Source organism: Elgaria multicarinata, chromosome 2, assembly GCF_023053635.1.
Source record: "Elgaria multicarinata webbii isolate HBS135686 ecotype San Diego chromosome 2, rElgMul1.1.pri, whole genome shotgun sequence".
NCBI classification, from domain to species: domain Eukaryota; kingdom Metazoa; phylum Chordata; class Lepidosauria; order Squamata; family Anguidae; genus Elgaria; species Elgaria multicarinata.
The window spans coordinates 169552300-169578006 of NC_086172.1; the positions used below are offsets into that span (position 1 = coordinate 169552300).

Here is a 25707-nt window from a genome sequence, read left to right on the forward strand (position 1 = left end):
TTCTCCCCTCACAGCGGTGCTGCCCACTCTCTTGAGTTCCTTGCTTAGGTAGATCCATCAAGCCACAGTCTTGCTTTGCACTGCCCAGTAGAAATGTTACATAGGAAACTGCCTTATACAGGTCGAACTATTTATCAGTCTAGTCCAGGGGGTGTTGAAATTGGTTCAGCCCAAAGGCTGGATTTCGTTTTGGAGAAGCTCTTCGGGTGCCATATTCCAGCGGTGGTTGGGGCTGAAGGCAAAATGGGTGAGACAAAACTATCCAAAACACCAGCCTATTTTAGCTTAAAAGTTATTGCTGCCAATAAGGAAGACTTAAAGTCATTTGAACCTCATAGAACAGTAGAGCTGGAAGGGGCTTATAAGGCCATGGAGTCCAACCCCCTGCTCAATGCATTAAAGCATCCCTAACAGACGGTTGTCTAGCTGCCTCTTGAATGCCGCTAATGTGGAAGAGCCCACAACCTCCCTAGGTAACTGGTTCCATTGTTGTACTGCTCTAACAGTCAGGAAGTTTTTCCTGATGTCCAGCCGTAACCTGGCTTCCTGTAACTTTGAGCCCATTATTCCGTGTCCTGCACTCTGGGATGATCGAGAAGAGACCCTGGCCCTCCTCTGTGTGACAACCTTTCAAGTATTTGAAAAGTGCTATCATGTCTCCCCTCAACTTTCTCTTCTCCAGGCTAAACATGCCCAGTTCTTTCAGTCTCTCTTCATAGGGCTTTGTTTCCAGACCCCTTTTAGAAGGGGGAAGAAGGTGCACAGAAGTTGTTAAACTACTGAACTATTGGTGTTCAAGAAATGGGGTGGGGCCTTCTGGGGAAGGCCGGAGAGCCAGATTGGGACCCCAGGAGGGCAGTATTTGGTCCCCGGGCTCAAGGTTCTCTCCCCCCCCCCCCCCCCGGTCCAAGTCAATATTGTCTACTTTGGCTTCTCTGGGGCTTTGGGCAAAGAAGTGTTTCACATCACCTCTTACGTGAATCCTTTTTAAAGCAGAGATTCTTTTTCTTAGGGAAGAATGGACAAAAGCCATCCAAACAGTAGCAGACAGCCTTAAGAAACAAGAGGAAGAAATCATGGATTTTAGATCCGGTTCCCCCAGTGATAATTCGGGTGCTGAAGAAATGGAAATTTCCATGACAAAACCAAAACACAAAGTAGTAAGTATTGCATTAAGGTGACCATCTTCCCCACAGTGTTTGATTCCATATGTGTTTAATTTCTACACTCCCCACCCATCCCCAACCAGCAGGCCAATGTGCAGTCCAACACATCTGGAGTGTGCAGATGCTACGTCCTCAGTTTCCATAGCAATGGGCTTATAAACTGTGTTCCAGGAACTCCTGAGATTCCTTGGAAGTTCAGCAGGGGTTCCTTGTTGATAAGATCAGTCACAGAGAACAAGCTTTATGGTTTTTAAGCTTGCTTCTTTCATGTTTTACTATTTTATTATGATTTTTGTTTTCTGATGTATTCATTGTTTTGTAAACTGCCTTGGTTGGCTTTGGAAGAGCAATGTAGAAATACAATAAATAAATTTAAAAATATGGGCCAGGAGGGTCAGAGGCAAATGGCATGGCAAATAGCCAGTGGTCCAATTCCAGAACAGGTAGATCAGGACCCAAAGGACTGAAAGCAGATGGTGTGGTCCAAGGTGGGTTGGGAAGTCAGGCTCCATCCAGCACAGGAAGATGAGGGAGGGTGGGATGAGGCAGAATGAGTCTGCCTAGCGTCTTCTCTCACGGATGAGAGAAGAATCAGGCTAAAGAATCAAGCCTGGTGTCATTAGGCTCCTATTGGTCCCTTTGGGCACCTGGTCTGGCTGAGCTGACAAAGCTGTAGTACCGTCTCTGGCCGTTACAGGGGTGGCACTGTAGTGCAGCAGAAATCCTTCCAGAAGACTTGCTGGAAGATTCCCTCTGCCTGGCAGCTGCCCCAGTGATGTAGGAGAAAGATGTGAGGCCCCTGCTGTCAAGAGCCCCTGGTTCGAGGGTGTGGAATGTTACAGACAGCTTACCCAATAATGGCCAATCTGCCCCTGCAATATTTTATTTATTTATTTATTTATTTATTTATTACACTTATATACCGCTTCCATAGCCAGGGCTCTCTGGGCGGTTTACAGAAATTCTAAAATTGAGATAAAAATAAGTATACAAAATTTAAAACTAAAACACAGAACATACACACATAAAGCATTAAAAACCGATTAAAAACTAAACATGTGGGTGATTAAGATGTGCCGCCATATGCCTGGGCAAAGAGGGAAGTCTTAACCTGGCGCCGGAAAGATAGCAGCGTTGGCGCCAGGCGAGCCTCGTCAGGGAGATCATTCCACAGTCTGGGGGCCACCACTGAAAAGGCCCTGTCCCTCGTTGCCACACTCCGAGCCTCTCTCGGAGTAGGCACCCGGAGGAGGACCTTAGATGTTGAATGTAGTGACCGGGTATATTCACATCGGGAGAGGCGTTCCGTCAGGTGTTGTGGTCCCAAGCCATGTAAGGCTTTATAGGTCAAAACCAGCACCTTGAATTGGGCTCGGAAACATACAGGCAGCCAGTGCAAGCGGACCAGAGCAGGTGTTATATGGTCAAACCTTCTGGTTCCCGAAATCAATCTGGCCGCTGCATTTTGCGCGAGCTGCAGCTTCCGAACCGTCTTCAAAGGCAGCCCTACGTAGAGCGCATTGCAGTAATCTAACTTGGAGGTTACCAGAGCAGGGACAACTGAAGCCAGGTTATCCCTGTCCAGATAGGGGCGTAGCTGGGCCACCAACCGGAGTTTGTAGAAGGCACTCCGTGCCACTGAGGTCACCTGAGCCGCAAGTGACAATGATGGATCTAAAAGAACCCCCAAGCTACGAACCCCCAAGCTATACAGCTGCAGGGGTGCTTTAAAGAGCACACTCTTTGGGGGTGACAGTAAAACTGCTATGGCCTGGCTGATGCCTAGAATGAGTTGCGGTGTGAGCACCTGAATATGCAATCAGCATCCTCTCCATGAAACATTTGGGGCTCCTTGGTAGATGAGTCTATGTAGAATTGAGGGCTGGCCTGTGGAGGCAGCAGAATGACTCTTGAGCGATGGTGTTCATGGTGATTTTGGAAGTGTAGGAGCTCATCATGGCAGTCTCCATAGCCACATGCCCCCCCCCCCCAAAAAGCAGAATCCAAAAATTCAGGCAGTTGTGTTGATCCATATCAAGGAACCAGCCCTGGCCATGTTCATCTCCACCAAGAATCAGTCTTTTGTGAAGCTCATGGGTCTAAATTGCCCATTCAAGAGTACTTTGGATTATTTATTTATTATTTATTTATTTATTACATTTCTAAACCGCCCAATAGCCGGAGCTCTCTGGGCGGTTCACAAAAATTTAAAACATTCAAAGTATAAAACAACAGTATAAAACCATAATATAAAATACAATATAAAAGCTCAACCAGAGAAAAACAGCAGCAATGCAAAATTACAAATTTAAAACACCAAGTTAAAATTTATTTATAGACTGTTAAAATGCTGGGAGAATAAAAAGGTCTTCACCTGGCATCTAAAAGCATATAATGAAGGTGGCAAGCAAACCTCCTTAGGGAGCTCATTCCACAGCCGGGGTGCCACAGCAGAGAAGGCCCTCCTCCTGGTAGCCACCTGCCTCACTTCCTTTGGCAGGGGCTCGCGGAGAAGGACCCCTGAGGATGACCTTAGGGTCCGGTCAGGTACATACGGGAGGAGGCGTTCCTTCTCCCGTATGTACCTTCTCCCGATTACAACAGGGAACAATATATCCTTGTTGGGAAAATGAATGCTCCCTCTCCCAGCCACTGTGAGAATTGGAGCTAGGTTCAGAGGGAGCAGGGGATTCTGGGAGGGGGCAAATGATGTCAGTGTCTCTCCTAATAAAAAAAATCTGCTGGCTCCACTACGCCACTATTCTTGAGGTAGTCAAGCAGGCTGAACCACTTCAGTCTGCAAGGGATGGGGGTGGCGTTAACATTCACTTGTATAAACATCTGCTTTGGCGAACTGCAGCACGGGAGCGATCTTTAATCAGGATACAAACATCCCCTTGATGAGGAAACAAGTTGGGAACTGCCAATCTGTGTGGCTGTTAGGCCTCCCTAGTCCATGGCGGGATAGGGCAAACGCTGGGCCCTCCGCTGCTGCTTGAATCTCTCAGCGCACTGTAGGTGAAACCAAACGCTGTGGTTCTAAAAATAGGATGATATCCCCCTTTTTTACCCACAATGCACCAGAACATACGTCATATTGCATTGCAGCAAAACGTCGATGACAGCTGCCATGGAGGCTAGGACAGCACCCTGCTACGAGGTCCCCAAATCCTGGAGCTGATCTTGGCCGCTGTCTTTTGTTTTCGTCTTTGTTTTTCCTGCAGCTGGGTTGACCTCTTGGTTTGCATCTCTTGTCATCACGCCACGCTTGTGGGCTTCCTGGAATCATCTGGTTGGCCTCTGTAGGGGGAACAAGATATAGGACAAGTTGGTCTTGTAATCTTTCAGACCAGTTTGATTCATATCCTTGGATCATGTGATTGGGTCGATTGAAGTTGGGGCCTCTGTTCAGTTGCGAGGGTAGTTTTGAACTTGTATGTTCTGGAAGATAACCGGCTGAGGTTTCCCTGTAGTCTTCCATATAAAAGCAGAAGCTCTCGAAGCAGTTGGTCTTCGCATATATTTTTGGAAATGTTGGCCTGTCACTCTCACTAAGCCTTTTAAACCTGTCTCCGACAGACTATGAATGAATTTGAGTATCTGAAGCTACTGGGAAAAGGTACTTTTGGAAAGGTCATCCTGGTGAAAGAAAAAGCAACTGGACGGTATTATGCTATGAAAATCCTGAAGAAGGAAGTCATTGTTGCGAAGGTAGGACGGGCAGGTTCATCTCTGACTCATCTGATAGTAGTATGGGAAGAGGTGGCGCAAAAGCCTGAGGGGAGGCAATCTGTAGCAAGCGAGGAGCAGTGAGGTCGGGGTCGCCTAGGGTCAGTGTAGGCATCACACCAAACCACGGTCTGCTATTGTACGAACAGCCCACGGGTGCCCATTCTCCTTTCTCTCCCTCCTCCTTCTGTGCATTCCACGATTATCTCTTTCATGAGAAACCATCATTTGCCATAACGTCAGAACCGAGCAAGCTACGGTTTGTGCAGCTAAGGTGGGCCATAAAAAGAAGCTGTGGGGAGGGAGATCTGTGCTTGGCAAACTGTTGCAAAGCATAGCATAACTGAAATAAATAAATAAATAAATAAATAAATAAATAAATAAATACTAATAAAGTCTGAACACACAAAGGGAGAGGTTGTGACTCAGAATGTCATAGAGTTCCCCACCCCCCTCTCCCACACAAACACACTGTACTCTAGTCTTTTATTCAGAGCTTTCATAGGAACATAGAAAGCTGCCTTATACTGAGTCAGACCATTGGTCCATCTAACCCAGTATTGTCAACTCTGACTGGCAGCAGCTTTCCAGGCAAGATTCTTTCCTTGACCTACCTGGAGAAGCCGAGGATCGAACCTGGGGCCTTCTGCATGCAAATCAGGTGCTCTGTCACACTGAGCTATGGCCCCTCCCTAAATTTGTGTGGTTGGTCTCCTGCAGTCTTGTCCTTAGGGCTAGTGTTGGCTGGTCATGCATGACTAGAATCCTCACCTGACCTCCCTCGGGTCACCAGTTCAAGACCCGCTTTAGGCTTTCATCCTGACACACTCTCCCCTCCGCTGCTTAAACACGCTGTCCTAGGGAGAGAGTTTTAACTGGGTCGAATGGACTTGGGATTTTTTTTTTGTAGTTTCATTTTGTAAGACTTTTTGCGAGGGCTAATCATAACATTGTCAGTTCTTTTTGTTTATATATTTAGCGAGATTATATAAATGCAAGAGTTGTTGCTTATTCCCGACTTCACTGGGTTGTATTGCAGGACGAAGTGGCTCATACCTTGACAGAAAACCGGGTTTTGCAGAACTCCAGACATCCTTTCTTAACGGTGAGCGTTCTCTCTCAAAGAAAGTCTACTATATGTGAGACGGGGCTTTTCCTCAGCTGCATTCATTCATGGAAGCGGATCTCAGAGGCGTAGTTATTTTCCAGATTGGAGTGTGTTCCATTTAGACAGCAGTTACGTTTGCCAGGGCTACGCTGGAGTTTCCCTGTACTAAACATTCAAAGCATTAAGATTTCAGGAAGGTGTGCACCTCTAAATACACAGTGACCTGAGTTGGCCACAACTTTTTTTTTTAAGCTTTTCTGACGCAGTGTCTGCTCGCACGTGTATCTGCAGTCCTCTTCAGAGGCTCTTCTCCAGATACTCCCACCGAAGGGAGCTTCATGGACAGCTGCAACAAGAGGGTCTTTTCAGTTGTGGCACCCCACTTACGGAATAAACTCCTCAAAGAGGTTCACCTGGGGCCTGCATTATCTATTCAGTGCCACACAAAGTCTTTCCCCCCCCCCCCCCCAGGCATTTTAGAGGTCTAGTTCTGGATTTTTATGGCTGATTATCGATTCCTGTGCTGTTTAATGTTTTACAATATATTGTATTTTATTCTTTTAAATATTTGTATTGCGTTTCATATTTTTAATTGTTGTGTGGCATTTTAGTTTTTTAACCATTTGTAATCCACCCAGAGAAAATGCGTTACCGGGCGAATTAAAAATAAAATAATAAAAAAAATCTAAATAAATAAACACTCCCAAGCCCACTGACATACATCCCTGATTATTATTTTTGCAGCGTCATCCTTGAAGTGAGGTGGAGAAAAGAGGAAGAAAGCACCACAAAACAAATGTGGAAAGAGAGTCACACTCTGGTGCTGGTAAAAAATCTTATCTTTAATAAATTCTCCAGTATGTTCAATAACCGAAGAATTAATAAAATGAATTCCATTAAAGATCAGATTTTGTTTTAATAGCACCAGAGTGTGTCTCTCTTTCCGCATTCATCTTATTTATTTATTTATTTATTTATTACATTTCTATACCGCCCAATAGCCGGAGCTCTCTGGGCGGTTCACAAAAATTAAAACCATTCATAATATAAAACAACAGTATAAAACCATAATATAAAATACAATAAAAAAGCTCAACCAGCATTCATCCTTGTAGTGAGCCCATCTATTTATTTATTTTTTACAAAAGCTTCTCTCCTGGCCCATCATTTATCTTTGGAATGTCCCTAATTTCTCAATCAAGCGTCTTCATAACCACCTGACTTAATCTGGAGTTTTGTTTTAATCCACTGGCCGACTGTTGTGGTGCCCACCCAACCATCAGGAAGAGAAAGCGTTTGCTCTTTTGTCTTCCTAGCTCAAGCTCTCCCGGTCGGGAACTTACCACTAATTTTAGAACTGACCATTCAACAACCACAATTGCTAATTGCCTAAACATGCATTGTATCCATGACGGGTGCCAATACTTGGCCAGGCTACACCCTTTGTTGTTGGAGGAACTCATCAAAGCCAGCCTGAAAACACCGTCCCTACTTCACTCTCCCTGCTGCTATCCCTTCATTTAGGAGGGAGGAATTGTGGTGCACACTTCCTGCGGGGAGGGATCCTCTGCCTGGAGAAAGACCGCCCTGCATCTGGGATCTTTCCGGGAAGATCCAAAGACTCATCGGAGCGTAGCCTACTGCCTTAGTCAATCCACCTCGGCCTTTCCCAATTTGGCACTCTGGAAGTTTTGTACTATAACACTCAAGATTCCTGGCCAATGGCCATGCTGGCTGAGGCTGATAGGAGATGAAGGCATCTGGAGGGCACCGTACACTGACTGGCAGCAGCTTTCCTGGCTTAGCGATAGACACCCTACCTGGAGATACCAGGGGCTGAACGTAGAATCGCTTGCATGCAAAGCATGGGAACCCAGCGACAGCCCTTCCACTGTCTCTTGACTGTGCTGGGTGGTTGAGAAGGTCAGAAGCAGTGAGAAACTTTGGTCTTCCCAGTCTCCAGGCATGAATAGAAATGTTGCACTTCTTTAAAGATTTTTCCAGTGGAGAGCTTTGCAGCGTGAGAATGCCCTGCCCCCTACAGTAAGCCCCCCCCCCCTACTTTTAGGCTCTTGTTTGAACCTGGCCCTTTTTGCATCCTGTTAGTGGCATGGCTTAGGCCTGAAGTCTCCAACGTGCTGCCCGTGGGCAACAGTTTGCGCATGGCTGCCTCTCTTGGCACCCATCAGGCTCCTTGCTCCTTCCGTTTTTATTTTTTATGTTTTTTTGAATCGTTTTGTTTAATTGGGAGGCTGCCATGCTGCAAAATGAAGTGCTGCCCTCCAGTACCATCTTGATTAGGGTTCAAAGGAGTGTGTTTATGTTTTAAGAGCTCTGCACACACACCCCACATCTCTTGGGCATGTTTTTTATAGTTGCACCAGTTTACCTTCTGGGAAATTAATGTTTTGCGACTGGCCATGCCACCACGGCAGCCATTTTATGAATGGGCATGCTCTCTTGCCAGCCATTTTGTGAGAGTGTCCACAGCATTCTCTTAAAATCCAAATATGCCCACTGATGTGAAAAGGTTGGGAACCCTTTGGTCTAGCTTGCTTATTAAATAAAGAATAGCGGGAAAGTAGTGGTCCCCTGTCCTAGAGCATTAAACCTGGGACTGAGAACTGTGAGAGCCAGTCTGGTGTAGAGGTTAGACTAGGACTCAGGAGACCCGGGTTCTAGTCACCACTCATCCATGAAGTTCACTGGGTGACTTTGGGCCAGTCACAGACTCTCAGCCCAACCTACCTCACAAGGTTGTTGTTGTTGTTGTTGTTGTTGTGAGGATAAAATGCAGAGGAGGAGGAGGAGGACCTTGTAAGCCGCCTTGGGTTCCTTGGAGGAAAAAAGGCAGGATATAAAAGTAAAACAAATAAATAATATGAAATGGTAGCTCACCAATTTTGAGTAAGCCTGCATTTCCCATTTTTTCCATTTTCTATCTGCAAAGCGGGAATCATAGCGGCTTCTGAAAATAGTAAGGCTAAAATAAAATCAATTAGGATCATGCGTACCTTTTTGACTTTAAAAAGTAATAAATGCCTAATTAAGAGAATCAAAGTGATCCATGATCAGTGATTAATTAGTAACCCGTTGTGGGTCTCCCAAAGGACTTGCCAGGGTTGGAAGGGAGAAACATCTTGTTATGGATCCTGAAAATGGTGCCTTGTAAAATCCATTATTATTTATGGATATGTTTATTTTTATCTAAAGCTGAAGCCGTGACTGCTTCTCTGGCTCTGAAAACCCCAGCTGTAACTTCTGGGCCGCAGCCCAAGTAAAACAAAACAGAGGGCCGTTCTCGTGATGTAGGAATGTGCGTGACGCGAGGAGGCACCAGCTCTTAGTGGGACGGGGGTGGGTGGGGGGTTAGGCAGGGGGAGTGAAGAAGCGGGGTAGAGGCCTTCCCCAGCCAGCCTTCTTTGCACGTTCTGTGTTTGCGGCTTGACTGTGGATTTATTTTGATGGAGTGTCTCAGTTGGCTGGCTGGCTGGCTGGCTGCCGTCCATGGAGCTGCAGCAAAGAGCACAAGGGGGGATCTATAATAAACAAATTTCATGGATACTCTCAAACAGGGATAAGCAACTTGGTGACCTCAAGATATTTTGGACTACAAGTCCCATAATCCCTTACTGTTGGCCATGCTGGGTGGGGCTGATGGGAATTTATTTATTTATTTATTATACCGCCCCATAGTCGAAGCTATCTGGGCAGTTTGCAACAGTTTATTTATTTATTTAATTATTAAATTTTTATACCGCCCAATAGCTGAAGCTCTCTGGGCGGTTCACAAAAATTAAAACCATTAGGAACATAATAAAACATCCAACAAGCTAAAAACCCAAATACAAAATACAATATAAAAAGCACAACCAGGATAAAACCACACAGCAGAAATTGATATAGGAGTAAAATACAGAATTAAAACAGCAAAGTTTAAATTTAGATGTTAAAACACTGAGAAAATAAAAAGTTCTTCAGCTGGCGACAAAAAGAATACAGTGTAGGCGCCAGGCGGACCTCTCTGGGGAGCTCGTTCCACAGCCGGGGTGCCACAGCGGAGAAAGCCCTTTTAACAGTTAAAATCATAAAATACAACACAATAAAATAACACTATAAAAGTTTTAAACTATGGTATAAAATAAGAATAATAATGAAATCGAACCTAGCAGCAGTGCAAAGATTTAAACTACAGTGCCAGGTTTAGAACAGAAGCGGAAAAACGAAAATGCCTGGGAAAATAAAAAGGACTTTGTGCTGAAAAGTGGGCAGCGTAGGCCCCAGGCAAGCCTCTCTGAGGAGGTCATTCCACAACCAGGGTGCCACAACAGAAAAGGCTGTCTCCTTAGTAGCCACCCACCTCACTTCCTTTGGCAGGAGTTCACAGAGAAGGACCACTGAAAACTATCTTATAGTCCAGGCAGGTGTATATGGGAGTTGATGGATCCCTCTGGTAGCCTGGCACCAAGCCGTTCAGGACTTTGAATGTTAATATCAGCAGTTTACATCAGGGTCGGAAATGGACTTGTAGCCAGTACAGATGCTAAAGTATTGCCATAATATAATCCCATTGGCCAGTCCTGTTTAACAATCTCATACCAGTGGCGTAGAATCATAGACTAGTAGAGTTGGAAGGGGCCTACAAGGCCATCGAGTCCAACCCCCTGCTCAATGCAGGAATCCACCCTAAAGCATCCCTGACAGATGGTTGTCCAGCTGCCTCTTGAAGGCCTCTAGTGTGGGAGAGCCCACAACCTCCCTAGGTAACTGATTCTAGGTTCGATTTAACCCTAATTCCCTGGCGGTAATGCCGAAATGAAGGCAACCAAATAATTGTACCAATAACTCACTCTGAGTACTCAGGTTGATGTAACCTTTAATGAACACTTGTAAAATAAAAACACTTCTTTTTTTTTAACAAATATATCTTATCCTTTTTTTATAGGCCTTGAAATATTCCTTTCAGACGCATGACCGTTTGTGCTTTGTTATGGAGTATGCGAACGGAGGGGAGGTAAGGTTCACATTCGCCTCGATCAAATGCTTTTGGTGTTTGACCTTGTGTGCTGTTTTAGCAGGTTGGGCATCTTCAAAGTTTGTCACAGCAAGCCTCTTTAAGAGGCTCTTGAGAATCGACCCTTGCTCAGTGGTAGAGCATTTGCTTCGAATGAATAAGTCTTCAGTCCCTGGCATTTCCAACTGAAAGGATCTCAGGGAAAGACCTTTGACCCTGGAGAGTTGTTGTCAATCAGACCTGTCAATACAGCTTCAATGCGGTTCCTTTTTTAAGGGAACTTCAGGCCGAGTCTTCCTACATGTCACTGAGGTGTAAGAAGAGCTGTAGCCTTGAGCAAGAAGAATGTCCTCTATTGACTTCTGCGTAGCCTTGGTCAGGTTGTGGTGGAAAGGCAGCTGTTGATTTGCCATTGGCCATGGGGAAGAATGTGAAAGTAGGGGCTTGGTCCTTCTGGTTTTTCTGTATTCCCCCTTTCCAAATCAGTATAAAAAGGTAACATACTGCAGTTTCCTGTCTTGCAAAAGTGGGTATAAGCCAGCCTCCCTCCAGCAGGAGCCTTCAGATATGTTGGACCCATAATTCCCAGCCAGCATGGCCAGTGGGAGTTGCATAGGGTGACCACATGGAAAAGAGAACCGGGCTTCTGCATCTTTAACAGTTGTATAGAAAAGGGAATTTTAACAGGTGTCATTTGTATGCATGCAGCACCTGGTGAACTCCCTTCTTCATCCCAACAGTTAAAGCTGCAGGAGCCCTGCCCTCTTTTGTATCTGGTCAAGAGGGCAGGGCTCCTGCAGCTTTCACTGTTGAGATACCGAGGGGATTTTACCAGTTCCTGCATGCATACAAATGACACCTGCTGAAATTCCGTTTTCTATACAACTGTTAAAGATACAGGGGGCCCGTCCTCCTTTCCATACGGTAACTCTAGAGTTGCAGCACACCACCACTGGAGAGCAGCAGGTGGGGGAAGACTGGCGTAACCTATCGTCTCCGTCTAAATCTAAACACACAGTGCAGGAGATGCTGCCATGTAGTCTTCTGGGAGTCTCCCCCATTTCAACACATCCGGTTTTGAAGAGACCGAGCAATCTCCTGCTCATAGAATCATAGAATCATAGAATAGCAGAGTTGGAAGGGGCCTACAAGGCCATCGAGTCCAACGCCCTGCTCAATGCAGGAATCCACCCTAAAGCATCCCTGACAGATGCTTGTCCAGCTGCCTCTTGAAGGCCTCTAGTGTGGGAGAGGCCACAACCTCACCAGGCAACTGATTCTATTGTCGTACTGCTCTAACCGTCAGGAAGTTTTTCCTGATGTCCAGCTGGAATCTGGCTTCCTTTAACTTGAGCTCCATGTAAAGCTCCAGCCCTTGGGCCTTATCCAGCCCGCGGAAGTTGGCCATTTGACATGCAGCACTTTCGTGGATTCCTGCAAGGGGCAGGCAGGGCTTGGCCTCGAATTCCCACTGTATCTCCAATCACAAACAGGGCAGTGCAAGTGAATGAAGCATCACCGGCTGAACCAGTGCCTGGAATGCTCCTTCAGTAGGGTGACCCTATGGAAAGGAGGACAGGGCTCCTGTATCTTTAACAGTTGCATAGAAAAGGGAATTTCAGCAGGTGTCATTTGTATATATGGGGAACCTGATGAAATTCCCTCTTCATCACCACAGTTAAAGCTGCAGGAGCCCTGCCTAGTGTGACCAGATACAAAAGAGGACAGGGCACCTGTGATGAAGAGGGAATATCACCAGGTTCTCCATATATACAAACGACACCTGCTGAAATTCCCTTTTCAATACGACTGTTAAAGATACAGGAGCCCTGTCCTCCTTTCCATAGGGTCACCCTACCTTCAGCCACTGACACATTAAAGCGCCCTCCCCAGTGGGGAAGGCACCATGCTCAGCCAGTGGCTGCTGCCCTCTTCTAGCCTCCCGCTCAGTTGGGGCGTCGTTGCTGCATACCAGCCCTCCCCAGCGAGGGAGGCCATCATGCAGCAATGCAGGGTCCGCCGCCCGGTGCGGGCTCCGCTCAGAACCAAATTACGTCAGGGGCGTAACCAATGCCCCTTTATGTCATTCTTCCAAGGAGGGCTGATTGGTTAGTTGGTCATCCAACCCCCATCCCAATTTACTTCCCCACCCCTGTATTATGCAAAATAAACAATCTTACATCAGTTATCAATCTGCATAATTTATACAGATTGTAGAAATGTAGCTTCTTTTAAAGCACGATCCTATGTGTGTTTAGACATGTTGTAAACCGCCCAGAGAGCTTTGGCTGTGGGGCGGTATATAAATGTAATAAAATAAAATAAAATAAAATAAAATAAAATAAATAGACAGGAAAAGGGCCAATACCTCCCAGCATGCCCCAGCCAGCATGACTAGCAGGGACATATTGGGAATTGTAGGCCTTTTTTCTGTCTAAACACGCATAGGATGATGCCCTCAATTTCTAATTTGGATTATTTTGGTGCAGAGTTTCAGTGTCTTTAATGTAGGATAGACAAAGCCCTGCTTATGCAACGTTCAATTTAGGAGTAAGTGAAGGGAGCCAAACCAGGTTCGTGGTTTAAGATGAAAACCACTCATGTCTTTGCAGTCCATTGTTTGGGAGCTCTGACTGAGGCAAGAGATTATTTCTAGTATTTTGTATGAATCCTATGTATTGGCCTCGCTGTATGGGGCTCATAGGAGTTGAAGACCAAAATATCTGGAGGCCACCGAGTTGCGGGAGGCTGAATGATACGATAATGCCTTTTACCAGGTCAATATTTGTTCATCTAGCCTGGTATTGTCTGTTCTGATGGGCAACAGCTCAGCAGGTACTCAGGTAAGGGTCAGTCTTCACTATTACCTGCTCCCTGTTCTTTTAATCTGGAGGTGTCAGTGTTCAAACCCAGGACTTGCTGCAAGTTCTACCACTGAGCTACAATCCCTCCCTTATTATAGGTCTAAATGCTGTAGTACACAAACTAAGTCTGACAAGGGCTTAACCTTACAGCTGTTCTTCCATCTATCAAGAGAGCGTGTCTTTTCTGAAGACCGTGCCCGATTCTACGGCGCTGAGATTGTATCGGCGTTAGACTATCTACATTCAGAGAAGAACGTGGTTTACAGAGATTTAAAGGTACGTAGATGGAAAGCGGTGAGTTTTGGGGGGCAGCTTTTGCTTTATCATCTCTTAAGAAGAGCCATGTTGGATTAGGCCAAGGGTCTATCTAGTCCAATATTCTGTTCTCACGGTGGCCAACCAGACACCCCCAGGAAACCCTTCAAGCAGGGCATGAGTGCAATGGAACCCTCCAACCCGTGTTCCCCAGCAACTGGTGTACATAGGCTTACTGCTTCTGCTACTGGAGGTAGCACATAACCATTAGGACTAGTAGCCATTGATAGCCTCCAGGAATTTATCCAACCTCCCTTTTAAAGCCATCCAAGTGGGTGTCCATCCCTACATCTTGTGGTAGCGAGTTCCATAGTTTATGTGCTGTATGAAGAAGTACTTTCTTGCATTTGTCCTTTATCACCCATCAATCAGCTTCATGGGAGGACATTCTAGTATTTTGAGAGAGGGAGAAAAGTGTCTCCCTATTCACATTCTCCAAACCATGCATAATTATCTACACCTCTTTCATGTCTCCTCTTACCCTCCTTTTTTCCAGGCTAAACAATCCCAGCTATTGTAACCTTCCCCCATAGGGGAGATGCTCCAGCCCCTTAATCATTTTAGTTGCCCTTTTGTGCACTTTTTCCAGTTCTACAATATCCCTTTTTAGGTGCAGTGACCAGAACTGTACACAGTTTTCTAAGTGTAGTCACACCATAGATTTGTATAGGGTCCATATACAAGTATTATCTCCATTCTGATGCCCTCCAGATGTGTTGGGCTGCAACTCCCATCATTCACAGCAAGCAAGGTCCCTGCTGGCTGGGAATGATGGGAGTTGAAGTCCCACACATCTGGAGAGCCCCAGGTTGGCTTGCTGGAGGTTGGATACTGCCAGTGATTGTATCGGGTGCAACCCGGCTGATCCTAAAACTGGTGCCTGTGGGTTGATTTCTCTCTCTATCTCTCCACACCCCATTCCAGATGTTTTGGGTCTATTTTTCTTTTAACCTTGGCTCTAGTTAAGGAGCCAGTGGAGGCTGGTGGCTCTGATGTCAGTGGGGTGGTGAATCCGCTCCGGGTTTCAGTTAGAACCAGTCAGAGCTCCTTTCAAGCTCTGTCTGGTTCTGACTGAAACCCGGAGTGGATTCACCGTCCCACTGACATCATTTATTTATTTATTTATTGCATTTCTATACCGCCCAATAGCCGGAGCTCTCTGGGCAGTTCACAAATTAAAAACATTCAAAGTATAAAACAACAGTACAAAACCATAATATAAAATACAATATAAAATCTCAACCAGATAAAAGCAGCAGCAATGCAAAATTACGAATTTAAAACATAGAATAGTAGATTTGGAAGGGTTCTCTAAGGCCATTGAGTCCAACCCCCTGCTTAATGCAGGAATCCACCCTACAGCATACCTGACAGATGGTTGTCCAGTTGCCTCTCTTGAATGCCTCTACAGCAGAGCCACCAGCCTCTGCCGTAAGAAGCAATTTTAATTTTTTTTTTACCTCCGTAAATTAACATATGCAAATGAGCAGTGGCTAGTTTAATGTCTGCATAGGCGGCAAATCCCTGTAGCTTGCGATGGAAAGCCGGGGTCATTGAGACATTTTCAGATTAGTGCTGATTTTTATTCAGACTGTCTGCTTGTTAAAGTTTTTTAAATGTTTAATGGCCCGTTCTTAAAAAGAAATTGATTTTAAACAGTTAAATTTAAATTTAACCGGCCCCTTTTTGAGAATTTGAAGGAAATGTGACCTCTTAATAAATGGAAGTTATCGTTCAATGGTAGAAGGAAATCATTCCTAATATTTTCTTTTTCACTTCGAATTACGGTAGCACACCAGATTCAAAATTGACCTCAGAATAAAACAAAACAGCGTGCTCTTAACTTTCAGGCTCATGGATTAAAATTGGCCGTATCCAATTAATCCTATTGGTTTGCTGGGTAATCACATTTACTGATTAAAGCTTGCAGCCCCATTTTTTTTTAATAAAGTGCTATGCCACTTATTAAAATGGGTGCCTGGCTTAGCTATAGGAAGGACATATAGCTAAGTGGGAGAGAACCCTGAGCAAGCTGGAGACCCTGGACAGCTACCGCTAGTCAGAATAGGCATTTGGGGGACATAGATGGACATAGAGTCCGACCTGATATAAAAAGGTTGTCACACAGAGGAGGTCCAGGATCTCTTCTCGATCCTCCCAGAGTGCAGGACACGGAATAATGGGCTCAAGTTAAAGGAAGCCAGATTCCGGCTGGACATCAGGAAAAACTTCCTGACTGTTAGAGCAGTACGACAATGGAACCAGTTCCCTAGGGAGGTTGTGGGCTCTTCCACACTAGAGGCCTTCAAGAGGCAGCTGGACAACCCTCTGTCAGGCATGCTTTAGGGTGGATTCCTGCATTGAGCAGGGGGTTGGACTTGATGGCCTTTTAGGCCCCTTCCAACTCTGCTATTCTATGATTCTATGAAAATCGCTTCCTGTTTGGCTTCATGGCAAAACAGTTATACGATGGCTCTGCCCAGCCTACGCTTTTCAGTGGCCATCAAGTTGTGTTTGGGGCAGGGGGGACAAATAATAAACCTTATTACATGTTGACAGCAGCGTTGCGTGTGGGGGTCAAGTCATTGCATCCCTCTTCGCTGCACAGCCGGCTCTGATTCTGATGCTGCTCTGTGTCGTGCCTAAGGAGTCCGTGCGCAGCAGAATTTGCCTGTAGATTATGGAGCGCTGCCCTTGGCAGTCCTAAACAACCTGTACAAATTGTCGGCGTTGGGTATATACTACTCATACAGACCTTCTCTCCTCCTGCCCCCGCTCTTCTGTGTTTGTTTGACAAAACCAAGCCGTGCGTTTTGTTGACGGGAGACAGGCAGCCACGTTCAGCACCTGAACATGCGTGCATTGTCACCGTTGGCTGCCATGGATACACCTCATCAGCTTTGGAAATGAGTGTTGAAGAGGCGTACAGCCCCATTCCCTGCTCTGCTTGCCCCCCGCCCCCCTGCAGCCCACACTTGGCCCCACCCTGCATTCCCCTCACCCTGCTGCCCACGCTGTTTCTGCTGCTGCCGGCAGTGCTAACTAACTGCTTTCCCTTGCCTGGTCTCTGGCCTGGGACTGCCGGAGGGGACAGACATATATGCACACAGCCGCCAGAGTATTTTTCTGCATTTAACACAGGCTGGGTTCACACAACACACCATTGTGGGTTGTTGTTGAACCATGGGTTATCGTGTTGTCTGAACAGAGCGTGTTTTCCGCAGGCTGTGTTACCTTGCGTCGAAACGCATCTGGCCAATGGAAACAACTTTACTGAGCATTCTTTGTTGAATTGTCTGATGGATTGACTGTATTTTTGCACATGTGATAGAATGCTTTGTATATATTATTTTTAAATATTGCTATTCAGTCTATCAAATTGTTATTTTTAATCTTTTTCCTTAACTTCTTTGTTGTCTATTGGCTTACCGTGTTGCCTGAACACTGTGTGTTTTCTGCAGGGCGGGTTGTTGTGTTGTCTGAACGCAGTGCATTTTCCGCATGGTTGCTATTTAACCATGCAGTGTGGCTTGTTAACCACCCTGAACAACCCAACAACAAGCCAGGGGTTTTCAAGGTGGCTTGTTTGAGAAAAATAAACCAGACTGCATGGTTAGTAAGCCACCTTGTGAAAAACGCTCTGCGTTCAGACAATAAAACCTGGTGGGTTATCTTGTTGTGTGAACCCAGCCACAGTGTTGTCTCATTGCAAGCTACCAAGGGCCGGCCATAGCTCAGAGGTAGAACATGTGTATTGCATAGAAAGATCCAATCCCATAAGAGCATAGGAAGCTGCCTTATACTGAGAAGGAAATCGCTCCTAAAGCTTTCTTTTTCACTTCATATTATGGCAACACCTCCAGATTCAAAATTGACCTCAGAAAACAACAACAACAACTAGTGTGCTCTTAACTTTCAGGCTCATGGATTAAAATTGCCCCCAAACAATTAATCCTATTGGCTTGCTGGGTAATCACATTTATTTATTTATTTATTTATTTATTTAAGGATTTTTATGCCGCCATTCAGCCAAAAAAGGCTCTCACGGCGGCTTACAAAAGTATTTCTTGACAGAAATACTTTTACTGATTAAAGCTTGCAGACCTATTTTTTTTTAATATAAATTGCTATGCAACTTATTAAAAATGCCTTACGTTGAATCAGACCGTTGGTCCGTCTACCCCAGTACTGTCAACACTGACTGGCAGCAACTCTCCAGGGTTTCAGACAGGATTCTTTCCCAGCCCTACCTGGAGACACTGGGGATAGAACCTGGGACCTTCTGCATGCAATGTAGGTGCTCTATCACACTGAGCTAGAGTCCCTGCCCAACATCTCTGCTTAAAATGACCAGGTAGCTGGTGGTGCAGTAGGCCTCACTCTTGCCTGAGACTTCCAGGAGCTTAAGCCAAGTAAACAGCTGGGATAAGTAGAGAAAAGAGTACTCTGTTTTCCCTTTAAGGTGGATTCCTGCCTTAGCAGGGGGTTGGACTCAATGGCCTTATAGGCCCCTTCCAACTCGACTGTTCTATGATTCTCGTTGTGCTTTATCTAAAGGAAGGGACACTGGCTCAATGGGGAGCCATCTGCTTTGCGTGCGGATGATTCCCCACTAAGAATGTAGTTCCTGAATTTGCTTTGCTTTTCCTCCTCCCTCCCAATTCCCTTTCCTTTTGTGTCATGTTTTTTTTTAGATTGTAAGCCTGTGGGCAGGGACTGTCAAGAAATATTTTTGTAAGCCGCCTTGAGAACCTTTTTTGGCTGAAGGGCGGGATAAAAATGCTCAAATAAATAAAAATAAAATAAAATAAAGAACGTTCCAGTTTTAACCTCTGGCATCTCCAACTAAAATGGGTCTTGGATAGTAGGATAGGGGACATTTGGGAAAGCTGTTGCCATTTGGGAGTGGGTGTTAGTAGGTTAAACGGGCCAATGAGCTACGTCAGCCCCTCACAACTCGGTGCCTTCTGGATGTGTTGGACTACAGCTCTAATCAACAATTTGGTAATACAAGAAGATAATACTGGCCTGCCTGACAAAGCTGTCTGAACAGTCAAAATGCACTTCGGAAAACAATAGGAAAGTTCCCAGAGAGGGGGGAATGTGTGTCTAGGAATGTATTTTGCCAACCCATTGAAGATTCTGGTGCTCATCTAACAGTTTGCCTTCTGATTTGGATTTTTATTTAAGTTGGAAAACTTGATGCTGGATAAAGATGGGCACATAAAGATAACAGACTTCGGGTTATGCAAAGAGGGGATCAAGGATGGTGCAACAATGAAGACTTTCTGCGGCACACCGGAATATCTTGCACCAGAGGTACCCTTTTTGTTCTTTCCTTCATCTGTAGTCACAAATGATGCTTTCCTTAACCGAAAATAGATGCCGAAGTTGGCTTTGCGGGGTGGCTTTATTGTGCAGTAGCAAAAATCCTGGTGTGTATGTTTGTGCACGTGGGTGTGGTGGTGGTTGTGCAGGGCTGTATATGTTGTCAAGACTCCTGAGAGTGAGGTTTTCCCTCACTGCAACAATGTCCCTAAGCACAGTGCTTCATTTCTATCCCTGGAAGTGAATGGCAACCATTCACTGGCTTTGGTTTGGTTTAATGGTCAGGCTTAGTTCTCAACTATGTTCCAAACTGAAGCTTGCCTAGTTAATTTATTTATACTGTTTTTACCCTGTTCCTAAGCCTGGAGGCAGGGCTTAATGCAATCTGTGAATCTTAGAAGACACAGCACAAAAGGAAAAAGGAATGGAAAGGGGAGAGGAAAAGAAAGCACACAATTTTTCAGCAGGGCTAGTGGAATGGCCCCGCTTCCCCTCCCATCTCCTCCTGTACAGCCTGTTGTAACGGCTGCTGGTGATGACAGCTGAGGGTAGGAGGAGCCTGTTTTGACCCACAGAATTTAGGGGAGCCATTGGGAATCAAGCTTGCTCCCCTTAGATGGTCTGAGACCCTCATTAGCATAACCTGGAATCTTGGGAACTGGCAGATGGATGGTAAAATGTCACCAATATGGACATCCGTGCATTTGTTTGTTTATTTATTTTCAATCTTTATATACCGCTCCATATCTAAAATAGATTCTAGAGTGGTGCACATAGGAATAAAACAGTAAAAAGAAAGAAGATTAAAAACAGCAAATTAAAATTGTTCAATTTGACACAAAGGACAAATAAAACAGTGGCTGGTCAGTTGAGGAATGCTTTCCAGAAAAGATTTGTTTTCAGGAGGTGCTGGAAGCAGCATAATGTTGGTGCCTGCCCTGATCTTCAGGGGCAGGGGGTTCCAAAGAGAAGGGGCCACCACACTAAAGGCTCTTCTCCTGGTGGACTCCATGGTGACCTTGTTCAGCTATGGTGGTTAAGCATTTTGAGCTAAACATTATGGCTTAGAGTGTCATGTGATCCATGACTTAGCATGTCGTGTGAACCATTTCTAACCACGGTGGTGATATAACCATGGTTTTCAGACATCCACAAACTATTTGCTGCAAAAGGGTTCTTGACCTAACCATGGCTTAGTGTGTGGTCTGAACAGGCCCAATCTGATCTACTCTTCAAATACTTAAAAGGTTGTCACACAGAGGAGGTCCAGGATCTCTTCTCAATCCTCCCAGAGTGCAGGACACGGAATAATGGGCTCAAGTTAAAGGAAGCCAGATTCCAGCTGGACATCAGGAAAAACTTCCTGACTGTTAGAGCAGTATGACAATGGAATCAGTTGCCTGGTGAGGTCATGGCCTCTCCCACACTAGAGGCCTTCAAGAGGCAGCTGGACAACCATCTGTCAGGGATGCTTTAGGGTGGATGCCTGCATTGAGCGGGGGGTTGGACTTGATGGCCTTGTAGGCCCCTTCCAACTCTGCTATTCTATGATTCTAATCTGTAATTCTTTTAAAAGCCATCTAAGTCAGTGGTCATCCCTACATGAGTTTCATAAGTTAAAGATCCATTATCGTTGTTCCAACCATTCTATAATGGTGGACGGGTTCAGACAGAACCCTGGAAGTACAAGTGTTTGAGTTCTTACTCTTCTATCTCCCATCCTTCTTCCGAGGGCCTCAGTGCCTTGTACGCGCCTCTTCTATCCTCCCATTTGATCCACACAACAACCCTGTAGGTTTGGCTGTGATATTAGTCTTGCCCATAATCACCCAGTGAACTTCATGATTGAGTTGGGATTTGAAGCTGGGTCTCCTCAGCTCTAGTCTGACACTCACCCACCTTTCCCCAGTCTGGTGCCCGCAATATGTTCTGGAGTTCAACTCCCATCAACCCCAGCCAGCATGGTCAATGATCAGGAATCCTGGGAGTTGTAGTCCAAAACGTTTGGAGGGCACCAGGATGGGGAAGACTGCTCTAACCCAGTGGAGGCTGGTGGCTCCGATGCCGGTGAATCTGCTCTGGGTTTGCACTTCGGAGAACTCCTTTAGCGTTCCATCTGAAACCCGGAGCAGATTCACCACCCTCCACTGCTCTAACCACTACACCACACTGGCTCTCTGAATCTGCAGCGCAAGAGTAGTAACCCTGACCTTATCTTCTGGGAAGTTGAAACCGTTACGGAGGTAATAACTGTAGGAGAAGAGTGCCATATGGCTCAGGGTGCTGGTGGCTGTTTCTCTAGCTCAGGCTCCCTCTCCTTTCGTGGTGTGCAATGTGTACGTGTAAAGATTCCAATGGTCTTGGTCATCCGGTTGGCGGGTTAGCATCCGAACCATCCGGAGGGCCTGCGCGAACAAATGCCTTATGTCCGTGAAGTCACTCGGCCTCTTTTAAAAGGGAAAGAAAAACGGGGCTGGCGTTCCTGTCATCTGTTTGTAATCGAAACCCGGCCTGCGAAGCTGTTTGTACAGTTGCTGCATAGTTGTTTTAGGGTCACGCCGGAATGTGGAACGTCGATGGCAGTGGCAGCACCACGTCAGCTTTGATGTGTCAGATGTATTGGTCACCGAGGTGTTTACAGCTGTTCCGCCTCCTCTTGGAAATTTCACCCACGCAGCTGTTTGGAGCTGTTGGCTCCTAACCTGACGAGCCACTTATTTTAAGTAAAATGACCTTTTTTTCATCCTTTTGCTTTCTGCTTCTCTCCACCAACTGCTTTCCAGAGGGGTAGCCCTGGGAGTGAACTGCAGCAAAGACAACAAAAAGAGTCTTGTAGCACCTTAAGAACTAACAAATTTAGCTTGTGCAGTAATGAAGTTGTTCGTCTTAAGGACTCTGGCTGCGTTCGACCAACACAAAAGTCAGTGGTGGGTTAAGAGTCAACTCCACGGTTATTATTATTATTATTATTATTATTATTATTATTATTATTATATTTATTTGTATCCCGCCCTTTGCCCTTTGCCTCAAGGAGGGCTTACAAAGTTTAAAATATACATGGGGGGGGAGGGAAACAAAACCATAAACAATTAAAAATACACAACAAAATTATAAGACATTAACATAGGTGGAAGGCTGGATTATTCTCCAAAGGCCTGCTTGAACAAAAAAGTTTTAGCCTGCTTTCGAAAGCCCATCAAGGAGGGAGCCAGCCTAGCTTCCCCGGGAAGAGAGTTCCGGAGCAGCCACCGAGAAGGCCCTCTCCCATGTTCCCACCAAGCGTGCCTGTGAAGAAGGTGGGACTGAAAGAAGGGCTTCTCCAGAAGATCTCAAAGCACGGGCAGGCTCATAAGGGAGAATACGTTCTTTCAAATAACCTGGACCCGAACCATATAGAGCTTTATAGGTCATAACCAGCACTTTGAATTGTGCCCGGAAACAGACTGGAAGCCAGTAGAGCTGTTTTAACAGGGGAGTTGTTGTCTGCTCCCTGTAACCAGCCCCGGTCAACAATCTGGCTGCAGCTCTTTGAACCAGCTGGAGTTTCCGAACACTCTTCAAAGGCAGCCCCACGTAGAGCGCGATCGGTTGACCACAATCTTAAAACCTAGGCAAGTATGTTTTGGATAAGGTGGTCTTCTTTCTGGTAGCCTGGACCCAAGCCATATAGGATGTTATATAGGTCATCACCAGCACTTTGAATTGGGAGATAGGTCGGTAGTGAGTGAAACGCTTGGTAACAAGGAAATGACGTGCTCCGTGTAACTGGCCCCAGTCAACAGTCTGGCCACAGAATTCCATAACCTGGGAACCAACAACAACAAATAATCTCAACGTGCCTTTGATGACCCGAGATGCTGCATTGTTGGTACATCCAGGGATGTACAGGAGAACATAGAATCATAGAATAGTAGAGTTGGAAGGGGCCTATAAGGCCATCGAGTCCAACCCCCCACTCAGTGCAGGAATCCACCCTAAAGCATCCCTGACAGATGGTTGTCCAGCGGCCTCTTGAATGCCTCTAGTGTGGGAGAGCCCACAACCTCCCTAGGTAACTGGTTCCATTATCATACAGCTCTAACAGTCAGGAAGTTTTTCCTGATGTCCAGCTGGAATCTGGCTCCCTGTAACTTGAGCGCATGATTCCGTGTCCTGCTCTCTGGGACAATTGATCCTGGCCCTCCTCTGTGTGACAGCCTTTCAAGTCTTTGAAGAGTGCTATCATGTCTCCCCTCAATCTCCTCTTCTCCAGGCTCAACATGCCCAGTTGTTTCAGTCTCTCTTCATAGGGCTTTGTTTCCAGACCCCTGATCATCCTGGTTGCCCTCCAGGCAACCTCACAGGGGACAGTTGGAGGAGGTCGTCCTTGAGATAAAGGTTCATTTTCTCAGTCTAATAGCAATATCCAAAAAGGAGTAGCATATTTATTTATTTATTTATTTATTTTATTGCATTTATATACCGCCCCACAGCCGAAGCTCTCTGGGCGGTTTACAACATTAAAAATAGTAAACATTAAAAGTATACAATTTTTTAAAAAACAAACAAAAAAACAGTATAAAAACAGTATCCATTTAAAAACAACAATTCTGGGGTCCATTAAAAACAAACTTAACGTTGTTAAATGCTGTTAAAATGCCTGGGAGAAGAGAAAAGTCTTGACCTGGCGCCGAAAAGATAACAACGTTGGCGCCAGGCGAGCCTCATTGGGGAGATCATTCCACAGTCGGGGGGCCACCACTGAAAAGGCCCTCTCCCTTGTTGCCATCCTCCGAGCTTCCCTCGTAGGCACTCGGAGGAGGACCTTAGATGTTGAGCGCAGTGTACGGGTAGGTTCATGTCAGGAGAGGCGTTCTATCAGGTATTGTGGTCCCAAGCCACCAGCACCTTGAATTGGGCTCGGAAACATATAGGCAGCCAATGCAAGCGGGCCAGAATAGGTGTTACATGCTCAAATCTCCCTGTTCCAGCTACCAATCTGGCCGCTGCATTTTGCACAAGCTGCAGCTTCCGGACCGTCTTCAAAGGCTGCCCCATGTAGAGGGCATTGCAGTAATCTAATTTGGAAGTTACCAAAGTATGGACAACTGAAGCTAGGTTATCCCTGTCCAGATAGGGGCGTAGCTGGGCCACCAACCGAAGTTGGTAGAAAGCACTCCGTGCCACCGAGGCCACCTGAGCTTCAAGTGACAAAGATGGTTCTAGGAGAACCCCCAAGCTACGAACCTGCTCCTTCAAGGGGAGTGCAACCCCATCCAGAACCGGTTGAACACCCCCCATCCGATCAGAGGAACCACCCACCAGCAGCATCTCAGTCTTGTCTGGATTGAGCTTCAGTTTATTAGCCCTCATCCAGTCCATTGTCGCAGCCAAGCACCGGTTCAGCACATCCACAGCCACACCTGATGAGGATGAAAAGGAGCAGTAGAGCTGCGTGTCGTCAGCGTACTGATTTATTATTATTATTATTATTATTATTATTATTATTATTATTTATATAGCGCCATCAATGTACATGGTGCTGTACAGAGTAAAACAATAAAATAGCAAGACCCTGCCGCATAGGCTTACATTCTAATAATTACATTCTGATGACAGCGCACTCCAAAACTCCGGATGACCGCACCCAACGGTTTCATGTACATGTTAAACAGCATGGGGGACAAGACCGACCCCTGCGGAACCTCATACTGAAGAGTCCACGGGGCCGAGCAATGTCCCCCAAATTCTCTCCCTGCACACATGTTTCACTAGTCTTGTATACACACCCAGAAGCATAAAATGGTGAAGTTAATTACCCATCTTGACATGCAGTAGTTAGTTTTACCCTCCAGGGTATAACTGATTGTAGAAACATTTCTCTTAAGCATTCCATACAAATAAATATTGCTGAACTCTTCATATCACCAAACCTTGTGGGAGGCTGAGGTCCCTTCGTGGCTATTAGCCATGATAATTCATTGGTGTCCCAGAACTCAGAGGCTGTCTTAGCCCCAAATACCAGCGGAGCAGACATGGAGGTGATTCTTTCTCACCATAGAGATCTGTTACCTTCATGCCCTACTTGTTTACTTCCTGGAAATATAAGGCTGCTGTCCATTGCTGGAAGCAAGGCACTGGGCTGGGTGGACCTGTGGTCTCAAATCAGCAGGCTTCTTCTTGCATTATTAAAGGGGAAAGGTT

At 45.8% G+C, this 25707-nt stretch overlaps 1 protein-coding gene across 1 annotated transcript in view; it reads left to right on the plus strand.

The window, feature by feature from the left end:
• AKT1 (AKT serine/threonine kinase 1) overlaps positions 1 to 25707 on the plus strand; it is a 150683-nt gene that overhangs the window by 101060 nt on the left and 23916 nt on the right. Inside the window, exons 5-10 of the mRNA XM_063118146.1 lie at positions 1013 to 1160; positions 4746 to 4877; positions 5935 to 6000; positions 10949 to 11017; positions 14032 to 14157; positions 19387 to 19515. Coding sequence (XP_062974216.1) covers positions 1013 to 1160; positions 4746 to 4877; positions 5935 to 6000; positions 10949 to 11017; positions 14032 to 14157; positions 19387 to 19515 — 670 coding nt within the window. The remainder of the gene's footprint in view (positions 1 to 1012; positions 1161 to 4745; positions 4878 to 5934; positions 6001 to 10948; positions 11018 to 14031; positions 14158 to 19386; positions 19516 to 25707) is intronic.